Source organism: Durio zibethinus, chromosome 21, assembly GCF_047325235.1.
Source record: "Durio zibethinus cultivar Kanyao isolate XHJ-2024 chromosome 21, ASM4732523v1, whole genome shotgun sequence".
NCBI lineage: Eukaryota > Viridiplantae > Streptophyta > Magnoliopsida > Malvales > Malvaceae > Durio > Durio zibethinus.
The window spans coordinates 1,112,114-1,127,745 of record NC_143182.1 but is presented as its reverse complement, the minus strand read 5'-3'; the positions used below and the strand labels follow the sequence as shown (position 1 = coordinate 1,127,745).

The window sequence follows — 15,632 nt, the reverse complement described above, 5'->3', positions numbered from 1 at the left end:
TTCAAAGTTCCTTCACTCTCTCTCGTCTAATAATCAATAAAAAGGGGGGAGTGAATGTTTGTTAACTTATCCATTGTTACAGCAAGCTTCTCGCGTATTTACTGATCAATCAACAACAATAATATCATCTATATATAATTACATTTTACATTTTCACTTACCGGGATTTTTCAGAAAAATGGTTTTAGAATCTACGATTTAGCATCTAGAGGGGCGGACATGATCTGTTTTTTGGCGTTTAGGGGGGCGGAGGAGAAGGTGAGCATTAATACGGGGAAGGAGGGGGCATATCGTGTAAATAAAAAAGAGAAGGGTACATTGTTGGAGGCAGACAAGGGAGAAGCCGATCGTATCTTCATCGTACGATGTATTATTCAGTGCTGTAAGAAGTTTTGTTGTTTATATCGAAGCCACGCCCCTACACGCTTTCATCGAACCGATTCGGACACGCGCTGGCAGAACAACACCCAAATGTTACACAACTAGCCCAAGCAGAGCGAGTAAACTGATATTGCAATGCAAAAGGGAAGAAAAAGATAAATAAAAATTAAAAAGGAAAAGAAAAATGAAAATGCGGAGATAATAGTCCAAAAACAAGAGAGTACAGTGATCGTCTGGTTGCATATGGTGAAAGCCTGACACAGACGTTGACTCTTCTGTACGGAATGCCCACTGCTTTGTCAGAGATTTTTTCTTAATTTTTCATCATAATAATTACATTAACTTTCTTATAACCTATGGATATGTTTGTTATAAGTTCGACTAAAACTTCAGATTAAGATTAAAGATGGCTGGCTGGCTGCCTGCCTGCCTGCCTGCCTGCCACATGAAGGTTAAAACACTCGCATGTCAACCGACTAAAGTTGACAACAAAGAGAAAAAAATCCATTGCCAGCCCAGCAGCTACAAATTAAAATAATTCGATTGAAAAAGTAGAACAGGCCAAGAGCAACTCTGTATCATGCAATGCCATATTCTTTGCCCCGTCAACATCTCTTCAACTAACAACTTAGCCAATACAAGATACACAAGAACAATAATGCAACTACACAAATAGGTGCATCAGAAAGAAATAACACATCATGCTTGTCCATTTCAAGATTTCGCAGCTTTAAGTGAATCTGAGCAAATGAGAACTCAGTCCAGATAATGAATCAGTCGAAAACCGTTTCTCTATAACCCCACTAATGCTAACATTGCTTTGACAGAGGAAGTCCATTCAGTCATTTATAACAAAACAGATTCAAAGAAGACATTCATGTTTTTATAAAACCAACATTCACAGCATAGTCATCATAATCAGTAGCAGTTGATAACTTTCATCCACGTTCCTTCAAGTTTCTCAAGACACTTCTGCTCAAAAGATATTCCAACCAACTTCATTGCCAACCCCCCTATAAAGAGCAATGTTGACTCCCAAAAATAACTTTTCATTTGTTTGATTGCTTCATCACATCAGTCAGATCTCACAATCTGAAAATAAAGAGCAGAACGAACTCTCAATCAATAACCCAGATTATTATCTGCCACACCTTTTCTAACTGGCCGCACAACAAACAGTGATAGTGAGCATAAATCAGCTTAGGAAAAACACCATTACACAAAATTATGTTTGAACTAAAACACAAGTAGAAGTGACCTTTGTTCTTGTTGTTGGCTGGTGGGTTGGAGGAGGGGAGGGGGCAGAGGACCACATTAAAAAAAGAAGCTTATAGCATTACAAGGTAACCTTGATTGCTAAAACAGTTGTCACGAAACTTCACAGCTCTAATAAAAAGCACATATCCAAATGGTCCCAAAACCTGATATTGACCTTTCCTGACATTCAACTCAAGTAGGAAGGGAGAAAAAAAAATATTGCAGAGACAGTCACACATTGCAAAAAAGGAGATGGCAACTTCACACAACTCAGCAAAAAATTATAGTTTATAAAAGGATAAAAAAGCACGTTTAGAATTCACTCTTCGTGATGATGATTGCATCTGTTAAGGCACAACATGTTTGCTTTCAAAAATCAATACAATGTGAGAAATAAACCATGAGCCTAAGAAATGCCTCGTGTAGCCTGCTTTCTATGCAGAATAAGTTACTGAAACAACAAGAATAAAAGAAGAATGTGAATTTCATTTCTGCATAGAGAAAAAGCAAAAGACTAAAATTTTGGGTGCCAAATACTAGCTTCTTCATCATACAAATCCATCTTTCACAAGAACCAATGCAGTCAGCTGTCTATGAGCAGTTGTCATAAAAAGAAAGAAGATATAAGTGAAGAAACCTATATAACTAAAGCTAGTGCACAGAATAGGAGAAATATGATTTGTTACTACAAAGGATAAACTGATATCTACTCATGTTTTACTTACCATGGTTTATCTTTTAACACAACTAAGGATCTAAGTACACCAGGACTAATCTTATCAGCAAGGACACCTTTTTCTGATATCAAAAAAGATTTCTCTTTCACATAGCTTTGCAGTTTCTTAGCTTCATGATCCAGCTTTGCTTGATCTGAATAACAGAAAGGACAAGAATAAATAATCCGTGCACATGAATCATGAATAAAACTATGGGAAAAAACATTCTAATAACTATTAAGTACTGCTCTGCAATCATGCTCTAACCCCCAATTCTTACAGCAATGTTGGTGAAAACAACAATAGCAAATAGAATTGATTGAGGTGATTAAAAAGTGGCCAAAATATTAACTTCTCACATTGACAAAACACATGCATGAGCCCCAAAATAAAATGTTACAAGTTCAATGTGGAAAGCACAGGACTAATGCTTAAATAAATTCGGCAAAACTTGTTGTCTTAGCATGTGGCAAACCTACAGATTGACTCTAGCAATGTTATAATCCATAAGAGACATAGCAGTTGTTTTTCTAGACTTTTTAGTGAGGAGCAAGCTAACAGATAAAAAAGAATCTCTTCTCTTTTGCTAACCCAAATTTTGGAAATTCAATGGAGCTGGCTTGCATGCCCAATGATGATATAAGCAAATATTACAGCCATAAGGAGCTACTTCTAGAGCTTGTTATTCCTGAATACTAACAAAAGAGGGAAAATGATAGAAAGGCCAGGAGAACAGCATCCTAATCATCTAAATATCTACAAAAAGTATGATAACTACAGCAAGTGATGTTGAGGAATAAAATCCAATTTGTTCTCAACTACTCAACAAAGCTCTATCCAGAATTTCTCAGTGAATCACCTGATATAATCCACAATAACACATTTCTCCATGGTATAACTTTCTAAACAAAATAAATTGACTTGCACACCAAACCTTTCTCCAAAATAATGTGAGCAGCATGAAATGGGATCTTAGCAAAAACATCAGTTCCTGGGAACATCATCCATGTCCGCTCATTTGAGTCATGGTTGCCACAAGTTGCACAAACCTCCTTTACCAAAGGTCTTGATCCAGGGTTCCCAGTATTCTTCATCATTGACTCAAAAGGAGATGGGACACTAGTTTTTGTTGTCCGGGCCTTTTTCCTCAGTGCAGTAAGTGCTTCTCTGTTCCCATTCCTCACTTTATCATTCTCAACCAGCTGCATTTCTAATTAATATGACTTTAACACATTCCATTATTTAACGAAGGAAAGAAAAATTAAACATTTGTATCTTATAATAAATGGCAGTTTGTTTTAACTTTTTAATAAAGGAATGGAAGGAGTTTTAAATTCTTGACCCAGATGCATAATTGTATTGGCCACACCTAGGTGAACTTGTCTGTTCTAGGAACTGAGAGTTTATAAGCTAAGGGTTACCTGATTCCTGGCTAGTAGTAAATGTTCAGCTTCAGTTTCAAGCTCAATCAAGCTTTGCTGGAATTGGTTCATAGTCTCATCCATTTCCAAATCCCCTAAAAAGCACCCTTTACCTGAAATTTAACAACTTGACAATCACACAAACTGAAAAGAAACTTGCTCAATTTGGTTCAATGAAAAGTAATGAAAAATTTTTCATTCTCAATGAAGGAAAATTGTAAGAGACAATGCGAGGAAAAATCAATTTTAGACCTTTATATTGAGGCAAAACAAAGCCAGTAATTTTAATTAAATATTAAGATTAAAATACAAAATGAGAGGAAAAAAAAGATGCCTCTTTATATTGAATTGTCTCCAATTTGGTATTTATATAAAACAGCTAGTGATCTTCTTAGAAAAACGGCAATAAAACATCAATCTGTGCATAGTTTTTGGTTAAAGCAAGAAAAAGCAAAATAACATACTCTCATCCAATAAAAGGGTTTATACGAGCAGGGATGCCGGTGATAGAAACCGCAGCATACTTCACAGTGGTCTCAGCTGCGTCGCAAAACCTTCTGCAATTATTCCATGAAGTATACGAGCTGTTTATATGAAATAGTTTCCCAGAAGATTATGATTTACACCAGAAAGTATATGAGTTTGTTTATGGTCGCAGCTTTCATTCTCAATAAGATCACCAGAACAGGTTCATTTGGAGACAAATATAACAAAGCATAGAAACCTATAAATGAAACATAAACAGCTCATCAATCATATCTCCAATGGTCCATTCTCTGCTTACATATGAATTCTTTAATTCTAAATGATTGAAAACCAAGGGTATATACTTTTACCAAGTATTGAAACACCAAACCAAAAGCATACCTGAACAGTGCTCAAAGAATGCATATGAAAGACAAACCATAGTTCCCATCTACCTCTTAATAGCTTAAAAGCATAAATTAACGAAGCATATATCAAAAACAAACATCCAGGTTTCATTTAATTAATAACAACAAAGAATCGGAACCCACACAAAAATTTGCAGCAAAAGAGAAATATATGTAGAGAAACGTAGAGAAAATAGAGGGAAAAAAGGTGTTACCATGAAGATTGCAAATCAATTATTTCAAACCCAGGAAGAATTTTCTTGTGTAGAAACCAAAATCCGTATACAATTAGAGGGAAATTGTGATAACAAAGAGAAACGTCTCGGTTTGGTTCAAAGAAAATTAAAGAGAAAAGAAAGTGGAATCCATGGATTTTATTTTTCTAGTGTTGGGTGAGAGTGGAAAAATTGGATGAAAATTTGAGGACAATAAGAATGTCGCTCAAAGGTCCAAACCTGATATGCAATGTCGGCTCATAGCCAGAAGAAGAATAAAAGAGGAAACGGCTACTAGGCTTGAAACGTACTTGGATTTAAGTAACGCCGATGTTGTAGTTTGGCCCAAATCAAAGGATTATTACCTTTGGGCCTTTTTTGTATTTTTAGATAAAATTGGATTTAAAACTTTTTAGTTTGATTTCATTTGATTTTTTTTTTAAATTTTAATTCCTCTTTTATGAAATTCATGTTATTAAAAAGGTTTTTAATATTTTTGTTGATTAATTTAATAAATTCTACATTTCACTTATTATTAGTAGTTAATCTTATCTTTTACAAAGGTCAAAAAAAAATTGGGGATAATTTTCCTAACTTCCATTTTTTCTTTGTAAACATTTATATATTTGGGTTTCAATCCAAGGTTTTTTTTTTTTATCTTTAACCAAATCATCATCCCATTATCGAATGTATCAAATAATGCATTCTCGAACATATCAATTAGTAAATTATGCAATATAAAAGTGTTTATATGAAAAAATAAGAAAAGAGTTGACGTATTAAAATTAATTCAAAGATTTATTTTTATTATTTTTATGTATAAAAGAAACTCCATTGCAAATAAATAAACATAATTTGGCCTGAATAAAGAATTGGAAGGAGAAGAGAAGGCATCTAACTCTATTCTCCATTTATTATTATTTTTCATGAGTTTATTAATCAGTCTCCAATTATAACTTAGGAAAGACGATCAAGTTGATTCACTTCTTCATCAATTAAGGCAAGAATAGGCCAGTGTTTTCTCCTCCATAAGCTCTTTCGCTGTTGCATCCATCTTTTCCCTTGAGAACTCGTCTATCTTCAGCCCTGCCATTGCAATGAAACTATTCTTAAGTTAGCAATCAATGAGATTATGAAATGTTGCTCGGCCATTGCCATTTGTTCGACTATGCAAAAAGGAACCTTACCCTGAACGATTGACCATTGTCCTTTCTCACATGTAACAGGGAAAGAGTAAATAATGCCAGGCTGAATTCCATAAGATCCATCAGAGTAGACTCCCATGGAGACCCATGTTCCCTGAATAAATGACCCAAAAGCAAATAATGGGGTTACAAATAGAACAAGAATGTTGTAGAGGAAACAATTATTCCTGAACTATATATTTGAGAGGAAGAGCAACGACCTTCGGAGTCCCAAGAACCCAATCACGAATATGATCACAAGCCGCACTTGCAGCAGACAATGCACTTGATAGCTTGCGAGCTTTGATAATGGCTGCGCCACGCTGCTGTACTGTGGTAATGAACTCGGTGTTCAACCTAGGAACATTAACAATTAGTACAGAAACTATTCATTGGTAATGAATTATGAATATATCACACAAAAATTCTAAAAAACGAAGAGTCTCAATTCTCAAAATAGACCAGGAATTTCTGTTACCAATTGTCATTTGCTATAGCCTCTCTAACAGACTTCTCTTCACCATTGGTGGGTATGACAGTTGCATGATTGACATCTGGATATTGAGTTGACGAGTGATTGCCCCATATGATTACATTCTTCACCTCACTAACATGAATATTTATTCTCTCAGAGATTTGGCCTAATGCTCTGTTATGATCAAGACGGGTAAGGCAAGTGATGTTCTTCTCTGGGATTGAAGGTGCAAATTCTTTCAAGATAAGCGCATTGGTGTTTGCTGGATTCGCAACCACTAGCACCTGGATGGTAAGAAGCATTAATACATCAAGCTCAAGGAAGCAACATTATCTCTAACAGCATATATTCTCAAAACTCATTTAAAGATAAGGGCAGTAGTAACTGGTTTCTTACCTTGCAGTCTGGAGCAGCATACTGCTCTAAGGCTGAAGCTTGAGCCTTGTAAATTGATACATTTTTGGACATCACATCCTTCCTTTCCATACCTTCCTTCCGTGGGAATCCACCAACCATGACAGCTATATTGACATCTTTACAGGCTTCAGCAACATCCGTGGTAGCAACAACACCTTTCAAAACAGCATAAACCAGAAAACATAAGATAATTTCGAAAGAGAACATTTTTGATCACTCAACAAAGTTGAGTCATGAGTCATACCCCTGAGAAGAGGAAAGGCAGCATCAATCAGTTCCATTTTGACTCCATTTAAGGCCATAGCAGCGGGTTCAATATCAAGCATGTGAAGAATTACAGGTTGATCAGGCCCTAACATGACCCCCCTAGCAATCATAGGAACAAGAGCATAGCCAATTTGCCCTGTTGAAGAAAATAAACCTTTTGAAGTACATTAAAAAAAAAAAACAACTATTTATTTTTACAATCTATCGGATTTCATACGTATCGGTACTGGGATTGAAAAGTTGTTCTAGTACTATTGTGTAAAATAAATGGAGCTGATATATGGCAAAGAAAAAAAGAGATGATAAAATGATAAAACGTAAGGATTGCTTCAAGCTTGCCTGCGGCGCCAGTAACGAGAACTGTCACAGGCTCCTTTTCTACGTTTAAAAGGCCACACATGTACTTGATTATCTTCCAGAACAAAGCAACAGAAAACAGAACAACCAAAATTTTCTGAAGCAAAAGAATATGTTCGTGCTCCATGTTTCCAATAACAAACAGAACTACAAACTATTGCGTTGAATTCAAGACTATATAAACCTATCTTCCATAAGTTTTTTATAGATATGCTATCAATGGCTTAAGAATCTACAAAAATGATCAGAACGAGGCAATCCGATGCTAAAACGAAGTGTACAGGAAATGCAAAACAATCAAATATCTCCTTACTCTGAAGAAAAGAATCTACCTTCTGTATGATTGTCAAGAACAAAGAACATATTAATAATTAAGATAATATATTGACAACTAAGCGTGCAATGATGGGTTTCGAAATATAGAAAATGCAATCAGGAAACAACTGCGTTAAAAAAAATGAAGAGTATGTACCAGCAGCACCAGTAACTAAAACTCTAACTGGGTCCTTCGCCATCGTATCGAAGGGAGCTTCAACAGAGAAATTCCGAGGCTCTTAAAAATGTTTTGTAATGTTGATGAATTGAATGATGATCAGATGATACTGCAAAATTATTCTTGGCTGTGGTTTTGGATTTATATTGTATACAGATAAGGGAATAGGTAAAGATTTAGATGAGGAGTCAAGATCAAAAAATGACAGTAATCGAGGTAAGAGATAAGGGTTGATGATAATGTTCTGATATGAAACCTGTAACAGTTAGAAAGAAAGCATCATCATGAAAAGGAGAAACTACCCTTTTTGTTTGTTTTTCGTATGGTCTTCATGCCCTGGCGATCACTTGTTAGTTCTTATAGTGGAAGCGACTCGGGTCATCAAAAACCTGGTACCTGTCATTTTGATTATTTCAATTGATAATACTCCCGTTTTGAAGGTAGTTTTAGATAGAGTTTGAATCCTAACAGGCGACTACAGTGAATAGAGCTGCTAGACTGGAGGGGAAATCAAATATATGAAATATCCTTAATTCCTCAACGCCAACGATGTTACTGAAATTTAGCCAAGAAAATTTCTTTTTCCCACTAGGAACCATGTAGCATAATACCAATATGCTATGATATTATGAATATGATAAACAACAAAATCAAATTAGTTGGCTTCTTCCACCTACACCTTATCCTATTGATTTTTTTTTTTAATTTGCTTGAAATTTTCCTGATGATTTTATATCATAAAAAGAAAACATTTTTACAGCATGCACGCGAAATTTATCATTTTAATGAATAATCATCATAATGTGAGAAACGAGATTAAGAATATTAAAGATTAAATACTAAGCAAGCTGAAGGTGTTATCAAAACTGTTAACTACAAGTTTGCATAAATAATAAGCAAACTCGTATTTAACAGATCTTAATTTCCTTTTTCAGTTTTGTACTAGTCTATTCTGTTATCAAAACTGATTTTTTTTTTTTTTTAATCTTCGTGGAATATAGTGGAAACCCCCAAGCTTGATAAAAATGTATAACGATATGCTGAACCACTACTTTGCACCCCTCAGTGAACCTGAGCCAGTTCAAAAGCTCCCGACAAAACAGCGAGAAGAATTTAGCTAGTTGCACCGGATAGTCTTGCCAAAAGTTGAAGGACGGATGGTAATAGTAATATACATAGAATCTGAATATATGGGTTCTCATCCTGAAAATATAAAGATATTGGTGGCATTCTTGGGGCATCATATTCGCTAAAGAAGATAACATTTTTCTAGTCTTGTTTAAATCTTCTTCAATAAACAGAGGCGTTACATCTTTTTCGGTCGAGGGGCTTACAATTGTTGATGTACATTAAAATGTGCATAAAATAAAATAAGAGGAATATCTATATTTATGGTGAAAACAATTGTGTCAATGTTAGCACATAAAATTCTACATATCCCTATATAATTCTTGCCCCTTCATGTTGGCCGAGAAATGCCGGTTTGAACTTATTGTGCTTCCAAAATTTTTCACTATATGATCAAATATAAAGCCTAAATAAATATAGCAAAAACGAATATAACAACAAATTATATGACTTGCAAAAACCATAAGTACTTGTGCCTGGTTCTTCAGGCATCCCCATGATTATTCCGGTCCTTTATTGGCCTTGTGAGTGTTCACTAACTGCATTTGCACGTCCTGAGAAACTGGTGAATGCTCCTTGTATTCCATTGTGAATTCACCTTTTCCCTGTGCAGAGAATATAGTACATATAAAACAAATTTACAAAATTAAAACAAGGATCAAGCTAATGGGGGATCCCGAATGCCACATCTATGAATTGATTTTATGCCTCACCTGTGTCATTGATCGAAGTGCTGTTGAGTACCCAAACATATTGTTCAATGGGACCTGGAAAAATGCAAAAATAATATTCAGCTGTCTTGAGAAAAGGGCATATTTTTTACCTGCTGCTATGATGGCAAAAGGCTGTATGGCAAATCAAGATTCTACATGCAAGACATAGCATATACATGAAATGCACCATATTCACAAGTATAATATGACATGCCCATACCAAAAAATAATCAAACACAATTTTATCTGAGCACACTATCTCACTGATGCTCAAATGTCAGCCAACCTGGAGATCTACAAGGATACTCTGATTAATGCATCATGCTAATCTTACATCAATAGCAGGTGGCAAACAATCCTTTGATATATTTATGAAGGTATATCATTTCAATAAAGATGAACCTGAGTTTACACAAGGGTAAGAAGGTAATTCATGAAAGTCTATGGACAAAATTTAATAGCAACTTCCAAAATTTATCCACAATGATTGAAGATTATTGATGAAATTACTTGGAAAAACAGCTAAGGCGGACATTTCATGAGAAAACAAGTTTCACTTACATTGGCAGTAATTACAGAATCATCTCCATCTTGATCATTTCCAACAATAACACCTTTCCTCCTACACATAATTGACATGCAGAAATAAAGATGAAAAAGGTTCAAGATAAAAGAATTGACAGGTACTAATAACATTTCAAGTATAAAGAGAAAAATAGCTAACTCACTTGTTAATATCACCAGCAACTGTACCCTGAAATTCTGTTGGTACTTTCAACTCAACCGACATAATAGGTTCCAGTATCACTGGCCTTGCAGCAGTATAACACTATTTCACAAGTCAAAATATAAAAGTCCAGCAATGCTATGCCAAAAAGAATAACAGGAAGGAAACCCAAAAGATAAGAAGCAATCACTTAAATCATGCTAAGCACATTAGACATACCTGTCTGAAAGCATATATAGCAGCTAACTTAAATGCAAGCTCACTGGAATCCACTGCATGAGAAGCACCATCAGTTAAAACAATCCGGATATTTTCAACTGGATGTCCAATTAATGAACCCCTGTACATAAGAACACAACCAATACATTAAATCATACTCCAACAGAAACTATGTACAAAAGTAATAATTCTTTATTGATGAGTGAGTTTAAAGAAACATGGGAGCAGAAGAAATATACTCACGAATTTGCAGCTTCTTTGAAACCCTTTTCAATTGCAGGAATAAAATTTGATGGTATAGCTTGCCCAACAATCATGTTCTCAAATTCGAACTTAATTGAAGACCCTGGTGGAAGTGGTTCAACGTACCTATCAATACAAAGAAAATAACAAACAAATGTTATATATAAAATAACTAGCCCACAACAGAATCATAGAGGAGTATTGGACAAGTGATTCAGGAGTCAAGGAACTGCATCTAACTTAATACAAGATAGATATTATTACTAAGATGTCAACAGAAAAATAAGCCAAAAACAGATCATTGCTGCTTACCCACATACTCGTCCATATTGACCCTGTCCTCCAGATTGCTTCTTATGTAGGTAATCAAATTCAGCACGTTGAGTTATAGTCTCCCTGAAATTCACACGAGGCTTTCCAACAGTTGCATCAACCTGTTTTCAGGAAGTATGAGTTATCTAAAAAGTGAAGTTTTCAATCATAACAATGTTAGAAAGCTTATTTTATATGCTGAACAAAGAACAGATGAAAACCTTGTACTCTCTCCGGATCCGTTCCACATATATGTCCAAATGAAGCTCTCCCATTCCAGAGATAATTGTCTATGTAAATAAATCAACAAAATGATACCATATGTCAGTTAATGCAAAACAGAGTTGCATATAGTTAGTTTAACAAGAATCATTGAAAATAAATTCTCCATATCACACCTGTCCACTTTCAGCATCCAAGCCCACACGGAATGTAGGATCCTCTCTCTGAAACCGATTCAATGCCTTGGAAAACTAATTCAAGGAAACACAAGATTCATCATTAGTTAGCACCATATGCTATGGTTGAATGCATGCATACAAGCATTTATGTTGGACCAGAAAGCACTCACTTGTCCTCCAGAATCTTTCGACACTGGCTGAACAGCTAATGACATCACTGGCTCAGGGACATTCATAGAAGTCATGGTATACTTGACAGACCCATTAGTAAATGTATCACCTGGAAAAAGAGCCACACATTATGACAAAATTTGGAAAGCCTTTACGGCTTTTTTTTTAAGGGAAAACAAAAGCTTTGTCTACTCAACCAACAATCATATTGGCATTTTTATTGCTCCTGTGTGGTGAAGCTCCTTGAATAATTAAACATTAAAAAAAAAAAAGAAAAAAATAATAAACAGAAGCTTGCACTTGTGTGAACAAATATGCAAAGTGAGAAGTAGGACCTGAAGCACAATCTACACCAAACACTGCAACTATTTGCCCAGCATGTGCTTCTTGAATGTCCTGCATATTATAAACCCCGAAGCGAACAATATTTAATAAAACAACTGCTTAAAGATCCAACAATTCACATAAATACTAAGACTGATGTCATCTAAAGTGTAACCTCCATTTCATCAGAATGCATCCGAACTAAACGAGGCACCTGGGACAAAATGGTGAATATTTAGCATGTAGACTAAACTCCCAAGTTCAGGTTAGTACAGCAAGGAAAAGAAACAAACAAACAAATTGCATTAAAAAGAAAAGATAACATTTCCCTTTCATGGAAGTGGATCACATCAACCACAATACCAAGAACGACACATGTTCAGACCTAATAGAACCATACAATTTATAAACATTATATCAATAAAAAGGACTAAAATTATCCAATTTCAATGAATAATCACCTTGCATGTCAGTGTGAAATTAACATTCATATGTGGCAAGTATATGATCATACATTACAGGCAACTGCTTTACAAAATTTCACCTAAATACCTAATACTGGTTTCTACCACAAATCACAAAATACTAACTAAAATCATATGTTAGTTTGATACATGTGGTATTTCTGGAAGTCCATCTTACTCTTCATAGCCCAAGATCAAATCACACTTTAGAAAAAAGAAACAACAAAACCTCCAGTGTAACGCATGGGATGTGTCGGTTCAAACAATTGAAAATGGAACCATGCTATGTTGCCCAACAAGATCACATAACAGGGAAGTTAAAAAAAGGATGAAAAAATTGGCCCAAGAGAACATGAAGCAACATGAAGCAATAAATTAACTTACCTTAATCTTCTTGCCTGTGTTTATGTTAACTATAAAATCACCCTTTCGAATCACACCCTCGTAGACTCTTCATCAATATAAATTACTGTTAGCATAAGAGAACCACTAAATACTAATACAATGCAGAACATCAATTGAAAATGATGCAGTAGCATTACCTTAGATATGTTAGCTGACCAAACCGGCCTTCCTCCAACTTAAAAGCTAATGCCACAAGTGGTCCATCTGGTGTTCCAGGCAACATAACCTACAAGAGATTACAAAAAAGGATTACATAAAAAAAGTAAAAGTTTCATATCAGTTTTAGCAAAACTTTATTTTGGAGGACTTGTAGTATCAATCTTATACCTTCTCTTCATTCTTTGTCTGATCAAGGGCATAGCTATTGACTTCAATAGGACATGGCAAGTAACTAAGGACACCATCCAAGAGCGGTTGTACACCCTGAGCAGAAGAAAAAGCATATGATAAATGGCATCTAATGATCCAAAAAACAAGTAAAACAAATCACATAATGTTGTTTTCTTTCAAACAATATAAGAAAGGGAATTCCAATGAGTGCCTTATTGTCACAAGTTGGTTGATTGTGAATTTAACAGAAACCAAAGAAGACAATCAATCATAAAGTACCTTGTTTTTGAATGCACTACCCATGAATACAGGAACAAACTTCCGCGCTATGGTTGCCCTACGAACTGCTGCCTGCTTGGATGAAGCTCCAAATTTTAGAAATCATACCAAGTTCATAAAGAGAATAAGTAAAAAAGAAAACAGCAGCATTTAGAATTGTAAGGTTAACAAAATAGAAAGATAAAATGTTCTGTGGTTTACACTTGGTAATAGTTAAGCTAATTTCACATTTTAACATTTGAGGCAAGAAAAAGCCTCCATCATCCACCCATACAGAACATATACAGAATGATGAAAAACCTTTTAACATGCGGGGATCATTCTAAATTCAGTGAGAGCCCCTCATCTTCACATTAGTTTTCAGAAACAAGTATCAACCCCAAAGATGTGATGGGCATAAAGTAACAGTCAAGGCAACTATACTATATTTCTCTGCCATTTTTGAAATTCAAAACTGAAACTAGATGGCCAGTATCAAGTACACTCTCTGTCATTAGAAAATAAGGAAGTAAATAAAGCATCATTCTCCGAACAGACCTCAAGATCAGCTGATGAAATAGGCTCATCATTTAGAAATGCTTCAGCAAGTTTATCATCCACTTCAGAAACCATTTCAATCAGTTCCCGTCTTTTTTCTGCAACTGTGGCCTCCATATCTGCTGGTATTTCTTCAGCAACAACTTTTTCTCTGCAATAGTTAGAATATGATTAAAAAAAGGACAAAGAAATAAACAGGCTATACACTCCAAGAAAAATTAAGTAAACCAGAAAGATTGAAACAAACCCGCTGGAACCATGAAAATAATAAGCTTTTAGTTGCACGAGATCGATAAGACCCTGAAAATTTTCTTCCAAGCCAATTGGGACTTGCACAGCTGCACTGTGATGTCGAAGCTTAGACCTTGCCTAACAACAGACACAAAAATTATCAACATGCCAATTTTAAATTATGTGACGTTCAATAACATTTATTCATTTATATGAATATATCCAACTGTACCTGGTTGAGAACTTTCCATGGATCAGCTCCCATTCGATCAAGCTTGTTAATAAAGGCGAGTCTTGGAACCTCATATCTTCTCATTTGTCGATCAACAGTAATTGACTGACTTTGTACACCACCAACACTACACAGAACCAAAATGGCACCGTCAAGAACACGCAGCGCCCTCTCCACTTCAATCGTAAAATCAACGTGACCGGGCGTATCGATTATATTAATCTAAAACAGTCGATAAAAAAAATGCACAGATTAAAAAATAAGTAGAAGAAATTGTCCAATTAGGTCAAATTAAAATCTCTTACGAACCTGATAATCTTTCCAGGTGCAACACGTGGCAGCAGATTGGATAGTAATTCCTTTCTCTCTTTCTAAATCCATGGAGTCCATCTTTGCTCCGACGCCGTCTTTGCCACGAACTTCATGGATCTCGTGGATCCGGCCCGTATAATAGAGAATCCGCTCCGTTAGCGTGGTCTTGCCCGAGTCGATGTGAGCGGAGATTCCGATGTTTCGAAGTCGTTCCATTGAGTCTTTCCACCACGGCTCTTTGTCGTCCTTTGCTCGCGCGACGTTACCCGCTGAGAAGTGACGGACCTCGAAGCTCCCGATGAGGAGAGCGGCGGTAGGCGAGGGGGAAGATAACGGCGTCGTTTTGGTTGAGTAGAAGGTGTAAAGGAGGCGCCGAACTGTGGATCTTGGGAATCGCGCCATGATGGAATAGTGGTGGCGGTAACTGGTGGGGGTAAAACCCTAAACCCAAGATTAAGGGATTTTCAGTTTTCTTGGGGTTTTGACTTGAAAATGTGGCGGGTTAGGATGGGGAAGAAATTGGATTCATATTCTCAACGGGTCAAATAA

The 15,632-nt window shown here is 35.7% G+C and overlaps 3 protein-coding genes across 10 annotated transcripts; all 3 read right to left on the bottom strand.

The window, feature by feature from the left end:
• Positions 1-1,058: 1,058 nt before the first annotated feature.
• On the bottom strand, positions 1,059-5,166 carry LOC111304577 (P53/DNA damage-regulated protein). Of its 6 annotated transcripts, none has more exons than XM_022901239.2 (6): positions 4,863-5,166; positions 4,240-4,332; positions 3,776-3,888; positions 3,289-3,556; positions 2,364-2,508; positions 1,059-1,473 (listed from the first exon to the last, which is right to left on the bottom strand). In XM_022901239.2, coding segments are annotated over exons 3-6 (498 nt in total). In that variant the 5' UTR covers positions 3,860-3,888; positions 4,240-4,332; positions 4,863-5,166; the 3' UTR covers positions 1,059-1,472. The 6 variants fall into 6 exon arrangements, with proteins under 6 accessions (XP_022756974.1, XP_089606133.1, XP_022756979.1 ...); XM_089750007.1 differs by having other exon boundaries at positions 3,289-3,577; positions 4,240-4,499; positions 4,863-5,150; XM_022901244.2 differs by having other exon boundaries at positions 3,289-3,564; positions 4,240-4,499; positions 4,863-5,150.
• Positions 5,167-5,727: 561 nt separating this feature from the next.
• Positions 5,728-8,379, bottom strand: LOC111305891 (malate dehydrogenase, cytoplasmic-like). Of its 2 annotated transcripts, none has more exons than XM_022903755.2 (7): positions 8,035-8,379; positions 7,183-7,341; positions 6,918-7,093; positions 6,525-6,805; positions 6,268-6,403; positions 6,050-6,161; positions 5,728-5,948 (listed from the first exon to the last, which is right to left on the bottom strand). In XM_022903755.2, the coding sequence occupies exons 1-7, from the start codon at positions 8,075-8,077 to the stop codon at positions 5,854-5,856; spliced, it is 1,002 nt and encodes a 333-aa protein (XP_022759490.1). In that variant the 5' UTR covers positions 8,078-8,379; the 3' UTR covers positions 5,728-5,853. The 2 variants fall into 2 exon arrangements, with proteins under 2 accessions (XP_022759490.1, XP_022759491.1); XM_022903756.2 differs by lacking the exon at positions 8,035-8,379 and adding an exon at positions 7,545-7,795.
• A 1,033-nt stretch (positions 8,380-9,412) lies between these two features.
• LOC111304573 (elongation factor G-1, mitochondrial) lies at positions 9,413-15,582 on the bottom strand. 2 transcript variants are annotated; one of them, XM_022901233.2, is made up of 20 exons: positions 15,081-15,582; positions 14,772-14,993; positions 14,556-14,677; positions 14,309-14,459; positions 13,772-13,843; positions 13,490-13,585; positions 13,300-13,388; positions 13,142-13,208; positions 12,469-12,507; positions 12,305-12,365; positions 11,969-12,078; positions 11,796-11,870; positions 11,619-11,687; positions 11,398-11,519; positions 11,086-11,211; positions 10,843-10,963; positions 10,625-10,725; positions 10,458-10,518; positions 9,897-9,950; positions 9,413-9,788 (listed from the first exon to the last, which is right to left on the bottom strand). In XM_022901233.2, exons 1-20 carry the CDS (start codon positions 15,483-15,485, stop codon positions 9,684-9,686), a joined length of 2,268 nt encoding a protein of 755 aa, XP_022756968.2. In that variant the 5' UTR covers positions 15,486-15,582; the 3' UTR covers positions 9,413-9,683. The 2 variants fall into 2 exon arrangements, with proteins under 2 accessions (XP_022756968.2, XP_089606182.1); XM_089750056.1 differs by lacking the exon at positions 12,469-12,507.
• Between the last annotated feature and the right edge of the window lie 50 nt (positions 15,583-15,632).

Bases quoted from the DNA above. Each gene is read 5' to 3' on its own strand.
- LOC111304573 (XM_022901233.2), bottom strand. From the start codon at position 15,485: ATGGCGCGATTCCCAAGATCCACAGTTCGGCGCCTCCTTTACACCTTC. The intron at 13,844-14,308 runs GTCTGTTCGGAG...TCATCCAAGCAG, and splicing joins TTTCATCAGCTGATCTTGAG to GCAGCAGTTCGTAGGGCAAC. The intron at 9,789-9,896 runs GTGAGGCATAAA...TTCTCTGCACAG, and splicing joins CACTTCGATCAATGACACAG to GGAAAAGGTGAATTCACAAT.
- LOC111304577 (XM_022901239.2), bottom strand. From the start codon at position 3,859: ATGGATGAGACTATGAACCAATTCCAGCAAAGCTTGATTGAGCTTGAA. The intron at 3,557-3,775 runs GTAACCCTTAGC...TTAGAAATGCAG, and splicing joins TACTACTAGCCAGGAATCAG to CTGGTTGAGAATGATAAAGT. The intron at 2,509-3,288 runs GTTTGGTGTGCA...TCTGTTATTCAG, and splicing joins TCACATTATTTTGGAGAAAG to ATCAAGCAAAGCTGGATCAT.
- LOC111305891 (XM_022903756.2), bottom strand. From the start codon at position 7,689: ATGGAGCACGAACATATTCTTTTGCTTCAGAAAATTTTGGTTGTTCTG. The intron at 7,094-7,182 runs GTATGACTCATG...CTGTTTTGAAAG, and splicing joins TGCCTTTCCTCTTCTCAGGG to GTGTTGTTGCTACCACGGAT. The intron at 6,404-6,524 runs GTAACAGAAATT...TAATGTTCCTAG, and splicing joins GCTATAGCAAATGACAATTG to GTTGAACACCGAGTTCATTA.